The sequence below is a fragment of the Protobothrops mucrosquamatus genome, unplaced genomic scaffold, assembly GCF_001527695.2.
Source record: "Protobothrops mucrosquamatus isolate PMUCROS unplaced genomic scaffold, P.Mucros_1.0 scaffold2821, whole genome shotgun sequence".
NCBI lineage: Eukaryota > Metazoa > Chordata > Lepidosauria > Squamata > Viperidae > Protobothrops > Protobothrops mucrosquamatus.
This window is the reverse complement of record NW_015388854.1, coordinates 78,013-89,885: the sequence shown is the minus strand read 5'-3', so window position 1 is coordinate 89,885 and position 11,873 is coordinate 78,013. Positions and strand designations below refer to the sequence as shown.

The 11,873-nt window shown below is 40.2% G+C and overlaps 1 protein-coding gene across 1 annotated transcript in view; it reads right to left on the bottom strand.

Moving 5' to 3' along the window:
- SALL3 (spalt like transcription factor 3) overlaps positions 1-9,229 on the bottom strand; it is a 19,184-nt gene extending 9,955 nt beyond the window's left edge. The window contains exon 1 of the mRNA XM_015825822.1: positions 9,151-9,229. Coding sequence (XP_015681308.1) covers positions 9,151-9,229 — 79 coding nt within the window. The remainder of the gene's footprint in view (positions 1-9,150) is intronic.
- Between the last annotated feature and the right edge of the window lie 2,644 nt (positions 9,230-11,873).

The window sequence follows — 11,873 nt, the reverse complement described above, 5'->3', positions numbered from 1 at the left end:
TATATATATATATATATATATATATATATATATATATATATATATATATATATATATATATATATATATATTTTAATGGGCTTAAAGTCTGATCATATTAAGAATGACTTAATGACTTATATATTTTCATTAAAAATATATATTTGAAACTTATATGTTCTTTATAACCATAACACTGAATGTGGAAAGGAATTATAAATTATGAAAAAGTTACTGCAATTGTAAGCCAAATATTGGAATTATATTCCATAAAAACGTACGGAATCTGCTTCAGCTTTGGGGTCAAGTCAATCTTTAATATGTTGAAAAATAAGGTAATAACAATATAAAATATGTCAAGTTTTCTTCTTTAGACCATCAAGTTACTCATGGCTTTTTCACGATAATATCACTTGACTTGGATCTGTGCTCATGTCATATACAGTCTGATGTTCCGAAATAATTTAATCAAAATATTTGGACAGAAGCCAATAATCATTAAGGACATCTGAACTGTGAATTTTAGTGTTTGTAAAGGACACTTCAGTAATTCCAACCACATTAATGGAAAAATCTTGTTGTGGGTAGTTACTGAATTGTCTTTTTTTACGGTTTCTTCTCATTATATTCCTGCATGAAACATGTCCCTCTCTAACAAGTAAGAGGAAAAAGACAGAAAGAAACAATAGTGGAAATATCTTTGGTTAGCAGCATTAAAAAAAATTCAGTTTGCAATAGTGCCAGTTTTTATAATACATTTTGTCCCAATATTTATTTTATGAGCAATATTAGAACATTTATTCCTTTCCACTGTAAGTAGTACGGGTTATCCATTAGAGAGAAGGCCCAGTGGTCATGTAACTGACCTCTATTCCATTTAACTATTACTGAAACATCTTTAACAGAAATGGATGAACAAAAACAAAAATCCTTAAAGTTGCAAGGATGCCCCCCCAATAACTCTTAACTGTGCAAAACAGCTTTCAAACAAAAAGGATATAAAAAACTATTCTTTTCTCAGTAAGCACTTTCTCTATTTCGTTGTATCATTGTTACTTTTTAAAATGAAATCCTTTTAAATTATTACTTAGGCCATTACATTTTCTCCAAGGAAACTGTTTCTTTACATTCCTTTAAATGATTGCATCATTTAAAAGGCATATGCAAGATAGGCACAGTTTAAGAAAATAATAAGATTGAATGATAAGATGTATCTATGTAGAATTTAGCTACAATACATTCAATGGGCCTTCTTTTCAAATAGGCATGCATTGTATTGCAACCATGCTCACCTGGCAAGGGTAGATGGCTGCATTTTGCTATCAACAATAACAATAAAAAGTTATAAAATTACACTTTACACTTATTCCACACTAAATGGCTATGAACAAATACATTCATTCAGCATGTCGGGACAGAATATCCCAACACTGGTCTATAAATATATTCATTTTCCTCTAATGGCCCAATTAGCCAATTTGAGGAACATGTGCAATGAAAAAATGCAACTGTAAATGCCTTTATCTCTAGACTGACACAAACAGTGTGAAAAGATCTTGCATAATTCCCTTTTAATATGGACATTGGCAAATAATTCAATTAGATTTAGATTACTAATAAATCTCAAGATTTTAACATATTTAGTTTGTACAATGACAATGTTTCTTTAATATGTTATCAAACACAATTTTCCTCATTAAGAACTAGTGTTATACACAGCAGTTTAACTTTTAGCATGCAGTTTTTTCATCAAACAATTCTTATATATTGAAAGCATTACTTTTTTTATTTCATTCTCCCCCCTCCTTTTTCTCTGAGTTAATTCTTTTAATTTTTTTTATGATAGCTTTGAATCCCATAAAGAAAGATGAATTATCACACACAGAGCCCAAGCTGTGAAACAGGAGGAGACAAATAGAGACCCCTACTGTGTTTAACAATGTAGAAGAAATTTCTAGTGCTATAGCAAAATTTCTATCCTTTTTCTACAGGCCTCATAAGTTGACAATATAAATCTGAACAGTGGAGGGCACTCTTGCTATGCAAAAATTGCATTGCCCTGATATATTTCTTTCCATCTATTTAGTGGCCTAAATTTCACAATTTAAGTTAACAGCCACCTGTGGCATAGTCATCATGTGCCTTCTGCAGAAAGCATATGCAACATTTAACCAACTGCTAAGGCTTTATGAATCCAGATTAAGAACAGATCAAGCACTCTACATTTTGACCGCTGATAAAATATTATCAACGCATAACAGATTAAATGCAATTACTCTATCTGCTTGACTGAAATCTCAAATATTCAGTTGTATATTTGTAAACTAGTTGGTGTTCAATATTTAGACTACAGTGATAAAAGATTTTATTGGGAGTTAGTGAAGTATTAAACGTTGATTATTTCATTAACTTGGTAAAACAGGAATCGAGGCCTAACAAAATCTAAATAATATAAGAGACTGATCCATTTTTGTATAACCTCCCATTTTCAAAGACATAAACCAGCAGGCGGAACACTAGAAGATATATACAGGTTCGATACTATGAAATTTTCTATAGAGCACTGTCTCATTGAAAGCAGGAGAGCTGTTTGCATATATATGTATGTGCTAAATGATTAAGATTGAAAATCCAGCCATGGAACATTATGAAATTTCTCATAATATTCTGCATAGATAAACTGATATCACTAATAAAGCATATGCAATGAAATACTGATGCACTTAAATAATGAAGATTAGCTTAGAGAAAGACTAATCACTGTTATTTTGCTAACCTAAGTAAATGACACTATATAAGATTAATTTAAGCAATGACATACTGTGTAAAACCACAACTCTTTTCTTAGTATTGCCAGCTTGTGAGTTGAACTACATAGGTATTTGATAAGCTGTACAAAATATATATAAAACTCATAAGGATCTCTAGTTGACACTCAGATTTGATGTTAACACTTAAGACAACAAGTGGTAAGCCACGCTGCCAAGGTCAACTGCACAGATGTACTAATTGTATTATGAGCTTGACAACTAGTGGCCACCCCTGGCAGGGCAAAACAAGCAAAGGTTAAATCAGCAAACCTTGTCAAAGCACTTCTAACTATCCACCCTCAGGGAAAGTTCATTGGGAGCTTGTTGGCACTCCAACAATCCTACCTTTTCACTGAAAACAAACAAAAAACTCTCTACTGCACTCAACACAGACACAGGAAACAGAAATGATTTGGTCTCAAACACTAAAAATAACATGCATGCATTATTTTTAAAAAATATACAGGCATTCTGTGGTTGTCATAAAAATGGGCTTTAAGCTTCTACTGATGTTCTTATTTTCTCGAGTAACAATGAAAACTTTTTACAAGACTGCCTTAGTTCTGTATGCAATTAACAATAGAAATGCTCTCAAAAGTATTTTACATTTCATAAGTTAAATAATGCATGATTTGTCATGAATTCGATAACAATCCTGACTTTACTCCAAATAAAGATCAATAGAATTCAAAGGGATTGTTCTCAAACAAATTTATAAAGTATTTTTACTTTTTCATTTTTTACATATAAATAGATCCCTATAAAACCATTTTCTATAATAATGCTGTAAAATGAAATGGATATTTTTTTATCTGTAGAGAAACATAACTCCATACTATAAATATGAAATATTGTGACTATAACTTTGGATCTACATATTGCTATTTATTGCGAAAAAAGTTACTTTTTATTTGTCCTAGATATTTTGTTCGTATTTCTAAAGTTTGCAGCCATTTTGGATACAAATTGTATCATTTTAGTGTATTTAATTTTTCAATTTTTTATTTATATCAATCACAGTAGTCTATTTCATTATTTACAAAATTTAATACATCTTGTACTTATCAATTAATATTCTCTAGATAGTTCACTGTTGGTTTGGTATTCAGTCAATAAATCATGCAAAAAAATTGAAAGCTTTTGCTTTCTCAGTGCTTCAACCAAAGTAACAAATTTTTTATTTGCACTGTTTTTTATTTTTAAATTATATTTCAATAGTATTAAAATATTTTTAGAAAGAGGTAATCAATATTTGCTTTAGAACATGAATGTTCAGCTGATATTATTGATATACAAATAATTAATGTTTGTAATATTTTTATTTATGGGAGCACATATATACTTCTCTCCTCTCAACAGTAATGACACACAAAAAATTACACTATCTTATTTTTAAGATTATTTTGCATTTGTATAATGAAATAAGCAAATTTTAATTAATGTGCTATTAAACCATCCTTTAGTTTGAATAGCATATAAAATATAATGTGAACATCTACTATACAACTGTGCACAATAATATAGGATAATTCTGCTCTATCACACTAATAATAAATCTAATATCTTAAAGAACTGTTTTAAAATTGGAAAATACAAGGGCCTTTTATTATTTTAAAAGGCAATTTGCTAAAAATCACAAAACTTAATATTTAATTAAATGTTCCATATCATCTGTAATGTTCCTAAGAGTAATATAAGTTAAGTATAATAGAAAGCAACACATTCTACTTATCTGTATGTTTCTTATAAACATTAATCCTGCTATCTTATATCTACTGGAATAAGCCTACTGAATTTAAATAAACTTACTTCAGAGTAAGCAGGAATATTTTTTAAAGAATACACTCAAAGGGGTAAATCAACAAAATAACAGAATGATGAACTGGAATAAAAAAACAACGATGCAACTGCATTTTGGAAAGATATACAGTTCAAATATAAGAATTCTGATGAACAGGTTTTTAAAACAAATTTAGTATGTCACAAAAATCCTTAATACAATATAAATGCATTTTACAATTATTTGAAAACCACCTATCATTATTCTAAGAGCTGGTCCACTTTAAACTGAAACCAAACAAAAAAACGTGTTACTTTAATCTGTACAAATTGCATTTTAGAAATCCCTCTTAGCAATTTTATAGCTAATTTCTATTCAATTATTATCCACTTGAAAGTGCTATGTGGTACCCCTCCCCCCAGAAATTGGTGAATGCATCTGGTTCCTAAGTGAATGCAGTGTTTCCAATTGTTGTAACAAAGCAAGACTGTTCTATAGCACTAGTAATCTGTTGATTTAGAGAAATGTTAAAATGGAGATGTAAATTCTTCTGATACTCAAGATTAACTCATTTAGCATATAGAATAGCAAATTAACTATCTTGGGATTTATAATAATTCCTTCAGATATTTTGCCACTCTTTATAATGACAATTTCTTTCAATATGGCATCCTTTTAAATGTTTTGTTCATAAATACCTTTTGTTCATGACTTGTCAGCATCAACTACTATGCAGATTCTAATTAATCACTGCATGTAAGCATTCATTTTCCAAATTACCAAAAGCATGAGCTCTCTCTCCAACAACAAACATTTCAACATAGTAGCTTATGTTATTCTGACTAGTTTTGGGATCTCTGGGAGTATTCTGCTTTATGAAAAAAAAGATCCCATTGCTCTATAGTTTCAAATTATCAATGTGTTTCTAAAATCTTTTTTAAGACTGCTACCTAAATTTACTGATCTTCATATAATTTTAAATATAATTTATCTTTCAGTCTGTCAAGCTGTCATGTTCCTTTCTGCTACTGTGTAACATTCTTTCTGTAAAGAAAAAAAAGTACACCTATTTTTAACAGCTTTTCTTAATGGATTATATCCCTAAAATGCAGCACCAAATGTGTTTTCTCATGTGTACATTTACTAGATACAATAACTTGAGGAATTCTTTAAGAGACTCAGGAATTAAAATACTAAAGAAAACTAAGGTTAGTGGGTATCTTTGAAAAATATTATCTGCACTTTTTTGCCTGTTTTATATGCTTAAAGTGTTTTTGGCCTGTTGCTGAACTAAGAATCAGGAACAGTGGCATTGCTTACAATTACAAAGTGAAATGAAAAGGCCTGATATGTCTAAATTACAACATCATCTTATTCTAGAATATACACAACTAGTTAAATCTTTCTGCAGGCAGAATATTTGAACTGAGTCAGATAAAAATGTTGAACACTTAACTAATTTAGCTCCTGATGTGATTTTGGTAAATCAGAGATCTGAAATTGCAGAACTTTACATGTAACTAATTATCAATATATATTTTATATTCTATAAACTGACATACATTTATTAAACAAGAGAATAACCTTTTGATCACAATTCTCTAAAATAGTGAAGTATTTACATTGTTGCATTTTAAGGATGCTGGTAAAGCCGATTTTGAGCTATTCAGTGACCACAATAATAACGCTTTAAAATTCCTCACTGGGATGCAATGTAGTCCTTTTGATGGGAAGACTGTCTTTCTTATTCCCCAGAAATAAATCCATTCATTTGATCATGTAGTCATTGAGGGCAATACAAAACAAACCAAGTGTGAGAAATTCTATGTGATGAAGTAAACAAAACAAAACCCCAAAAAAGGGGGGAAAAGAGAGAAAATCCATTTCCATGACAAAAAGATGCTTTGTTCTTAATCTACACACCATATGCAAGCGTTTCTTTTTAGCATATCTCCTGTTCTAATCTTGGGTGACATGGCTACATAGATAAGACTCACTAAGCAAAACAAAAAACCCTCCTAGTTGAACAATTTTCTTCAATTTATTAACTCACCAGAAGTGCCATAATGAGGCACTGAGGTTTTTCCTTGTTAACTTTTAAAGTATTCAGAGTACTGTTTACATTCTTAAACCAAGCAATCTATCAATCCACCCTGATAGATTTTTCTATCATTTTTCTTTTACTAAATATAAATAAATATAAAGCATTTGGAAGGCGTTTAAAAATATTTTAAAATAAGGAATCTCTTGTTTTAATTTCAACTATCCTTCAAGAAACTTGTTTCACTTCATTTTATTATTACCATTATCCAAGAAGCTGTTCAAATCAGCAGTTGTCAGCCTTTTCCTTCTTTTCAAAAACTTTCTTATTAAAGAAAAGATATGGAAGAAATTAGAAGTTCTGAATAATTGCCAGTGTAACAAATGCATTTACCTTGGGAAGTCAGTTCGTGCTGCACTAAGCTGCAAGGTTGCAGTGATGATTTAGAATAGCCAAAACTCTTATGGCTTAGTTCTCTCCCTCCACCAGCCCCTCTTGCCCAATGAAGTATGTGTGTGTGCTTTTTTTTCTGAAGCATTTAAATGTGTAATTTTCCTTAGAGATTTTTTTTTTTTTAAATGAAAGCAATCAAGCTAGAATGTGCCGTTTAGGAGCAACAGAATCATTCTCCCAATGACTGCCTCTTTATCACTATCCTGATCAGCATGGAAATTTTAAGTGATAACCACAGGAAGAATGAAATACTTCGCTCTGCCTTCATAACTGAAAAAAAAAAAGTAATCTGAGGTGGTGGTGGTGGTGGTGGGGAAGAAACCTAAATTATAAACTTTAATGTCATATACAGATTCTGGAGTTTAGAATGATTCCAAATTGACTTCTAAAGGCAGCTCAAAATCCTTTTAGTCAATTGCAGCTAAATCATTTTGAAACCAGACGCAACTTGTTTTATAAGCACCCTCTGAGCACGCCTGGAGGTTCTCTTGGCCTCAAGGGGCCCAAATAAATTCTTTTTTTTTTTTCTCTTTTCAATAAGTGCGGAACGAATATCCCATTTTATAATCCACCTCAAATCCTAAGGAAACCCAAGAACGTCTTCAAGGCAATTGTGGGGGCAAATGAAAGCAGGCGTGAGGCAAGTTAAGCTCTGCCCCAGGGCAGACAATTTATCCACCCCAGGCCCTGACAATTATTCCCAGGCGTCACTCCTATTCCCTCCCTAACATTTAGAAGAGACCTCTCTTTTTTTCCCTGCCTTTGAACATCTGACCACCTCTACTTATTTATGGGACACTCCCCGGCCTTTGGAAGCAGCACCCCTCACCCCACCCCAAAGCCAGGCTTAGGTCCAAAAATTCCGCGGAACCAGAGCGAAACCCTGCTTCACATAACTGATCCTGCACAATCTTTGCTGAGTGTGTGTCTCTGTGTGTGTGAGTGAGTGTGAGGGATGCTGAGCAAACCCCCCCCCCGAAGAGCCCTTCCCCCTCGGTTACTTTAGGAATTACACTTAAAACTCTAATCCGGAATCGAGCCGGCCCAGCAGCCAAGCCCGCCGGCGGGGGTTTACTTCAGAGTAAAAAACAGAAGCGAACCGCGAAAGAAAAAAATTTTTTTTTCCACCTCAGACGCGCAGCAGGCCGAAGGCGGGAGCGCCTCGCCGGCCTTATTTGTTATCCAGGGGCAGGGAAGCCGCCTCCGCCTCCAGCAGGGCCGCTTCCGGGGTGGGTTTTTTTTTAGGAGGTGGGGATCTCTGACACCACCGTAAAGATCCAGAAAGGATTTTCACCGTTTGGTGTTTCTCCCTCTCCCGCCCCCCCCCCCCGCCCCGGTCCCTCAACTCTCTTGGCAACTTTCTGCTGTGAGGGAAAAAAAGGACGACAAGCGGCGCGGGGAACGTGGACGACGAACCGGCGAACGAGGAAGGAAAAGAAAAAAAAAAAGCGGCCGCTTCAGCCGAAAAGTCAAACAACTAGGAAAGAATCGCAGATTAAAAAAAAAGAAAAAGAAACGAAAAGGCGGCAAATCGAGGCTCGGCTTAAGAGCGGCGGCGAGAAACAGCGGCGTCCGCGCGGGGCTGGGTAGCGGGTGTGTGTGTGTGTGTGTGTGTGTGAGGGGGAAGGAAGAGGGGAAAGAAGCACGAATTTGTAGTACGTACTTCGCTCCCACCCTCCAACTCCCGAGAGCGGGGACGGTCTAACGCTTCCTCCCCCCCCCCTCTCCTTCCCCTCAGATGTCCAGCCATAATTCAAGCCCGCCGCTGCACGCCGAGTTTGCCAGCAAGGGACTTTGGGTGGGAAGCGAACACTTGCTCCGAGGTGGTGGTGGGGGGGGGGGAGGCGAAAAACTTCGGCTGAGCCGCTTTAACTTTTAAACTCCCACCCGAGGTTTCTCCTACCTCTTTCCCGAGGTGGCCCTTCTCCGGGCTGCTCAAGCTCCCTCTAGATAGTAAAATCCACCAGATCCCCGGGCTTAGAAAACACCCACCGCGCGCGCACACACACACACACTCACACTCACACAGGCGCACGTAGGCACCCGACTCCGGCCGCCCAATCCCGCCTTGCCTTGCCTCGCCTTACCTTGTTCGGGAAGCACCTCAGCTTGTAGCTCCTCGTCGGATTTGAGATGTTGGGGCTTCGCTTGCTTTCGTCGAGACATACTGCTAGCTGAGGCGGCTTCTTGTGCCTGCTTTTTGCAGAGACATCGGCGAGAGGTGGAGCGCTGCGGGGAGGGGGGTGGGTGGTGGTGGGGTGGGTAGGTAGGTGGGTGGGTGGGAGGAAAAAAAAAGACTTGGCGGCGAGGAAAAGTGTATTGGTGGCGTCGGACCGCCACCCCCCCCCCTCTCCTTATTTCATCGGCAACAAATTAGCGCGGGGGGGGGGGGGGGGGACGGGCGGGCGGGTGGTTTGTCGTGCGCGCAAAGAGAAACGGAATAAATAAAATTCGCCAGCGAGCCAAGCGGCGACGGCGGAGCAGCCCGGGCGGGGGTATATGCGCGGGGCTGCGCTGCAAAAAAAAAAAAGAAAAAAAAAAGGATAGGGCGGCTGCGCGGCTCGCGCATGGGGCTCCGTAATTATGATTGTGAATAATGCATGGCGATTAATGATGCTGGGGGCAAGCGCGGATTGGCCCGGCTCCAGTGGACTCGGGCTGCATATGTAAATGCGGGAGGGCGTTCGGCAATTAGACGCTCCGCTCGGCCAAACGCTGCGTCGGCCCGGCACCAGCAGCAGCAGCAGCGCCTCCTGCGAGAGGCACCGACTGCGACGGCGGCAGTAAGCGAGGGGACACAGGCGGCGGCAAAACACACGCCCGCAGTCCGGGGAGACCGCTCTCTGCGGGCGCAATTGACTTTACACAAACATAGGTGCACAAGCTTCACTGCTGGGAGAAGGGCAGCGTCTCCGCGGTTGGCTTTCGGGTAGTAGNAAAAAAAAAAAAAAAAAAGCAGTATATTTCCCCTTCTTATCTCTTGGCTTTCGCCGCCTAAAATCTTCGCGTCCTATTCTCCCGTAGTTTATTCCTTCAAAAGCCTGGCCCGGAAGCGGCTTCTGTTTCTCTTGGGGGGGGGGGAGAGGGAGGAAGAGGAGGGGAAAAAAAAGTAAACAGCCAAACTCGGAGACTTTGAACACTTCTCTGCCTTTCACCTCTGTGGCGTTCGTCCTCCTCCTTTGTGCTACCAGCCTCTCTCTCTGCCCCAGAGCCGCCTGGTTTTTGCCGCTGTAGCTGGTCACTTCCTGTCGTCCGGGGGTCGGAAGTTTTCTATCTCTCGCCAGTCCACCTCTCTCGCCCCGAGACAGGTGGCGAGCCCCCCCCCTTCGTTTAGGTGCCACTCCTCCAGACTTGTCCTTGTCCTCCTCCTCCTCTTTGAGTTGCTGCGCCTCCCGTGCCCAAGGACCTCGCTTTTGTTTGGAAAGAGACAATCCCGCTTGGCCCGGCGAAATATTAAGCCAAGCAACGACGGCGACCCCCAGCGAGCCTTTGAGGAGTGGGTGGGTGTGTTTGGTGGGCGAAGGTGTTGATTGTGGTGCTGCTGGGCGGAGGAGGGTATCCCCCTCGCCGACGCCCCTTCCTCCTGGCCCCCCCCTCCTCCGCTTTCCTTCTCTCCTCCTCGCCGCTCCCGCAGCCTCGATTGGGTGGCGAGGCTGGCTTGGCACCCGGGCGCTCGCCAATCGATGCCTCCCCGCGCGTTGGGAAAGGAGGAATGCGCACAGCCGGGGCGTCGCTGTTTTCGGCTAGAGAGAAACTTTCAAGTTTGGAGAGCGGCGGGGCTGGAACGGCGGCTCCTCCTCCTCCTCCTCCGTCTCCACCCTTCGCTGCTGCTGCTGCTACTGTCGCCCAGCCGCCTCTGAGAGCGCCCCTCCAGAAACGCTCGCCCACCCGTGGCTTTTTGAGGCCAGTCGCTCTCTTTGAAGAGGGAGGGATTCCCTGCCCTAACTTCCGATCCTTCGCAGGCCTGGATCCCTTTCCCTTCCCCCCCCCTCCGTTCCCGCTCTGTGTTGGTGAAATGGCCGGGGCAAAGAGGAGGGGGGGGGTGTTGAAGCTGAATTAGAATCGCTTCTGCTTGTCAGATTTCCACCCCCCCCCCTCCCCGGCAAAGGGAAAATGTGCTCTTCAACCACAAGTTTTCTTTTCTTTTTTTCTTTTTTCTTTTCCCCCTTTCCTCCGTCTCTTAGGGGAAAGTAACGCGGAAGACACCCCTCTCTGGTACCGGGCTGCGCCGCTACTACATCCACCGACCTGCTGGCCTGCGTCGGGGTCCTCCGAGCGCTCGCAACAAAAACTACGGTGCAATTCTCTCTCTCCGCCGCCCCCCCAGCCTCCCCTCCGAGCATTATAGGGTTTTTCTGCTCCGCTTGTGCACCGACACCCCTTCCCCCTCCACTCCCCGTATCGTTGGTTTTGCAACCCGGTCTTAATTTCGCTGGTTTGCCTTTTGATATCGCTCCACCTCCGGCGATCCTTTTCCGCGAGTGAAGGCGGCGGACTTTCTCAGCCTCTCCTGTCCGAGTATAGCCCGCTGGAGGTCAGGCAGCAAGCGCCCTCCTCGCGGGAAAGGAACGTGGGGAGGGAGATTGTGAAAACGGGTTTCCTCTCAAACCCCCCCCCCCCGCTTACTTTATTTTATTTTAGCTTTCATTCAATCTGTCGCTGGCCCTTCAGGTCATCCAAAACTGGCCTCTTCCTGGGACGTTGGCTTCACCGGATAAAGTTTTGCCTATAAGAGTTCATCTGATTCAGCATCTTAACTCGGCTTTTCTTGCCTCCACCCTCCACCCTTTTGTAATAAAACAACATAAAT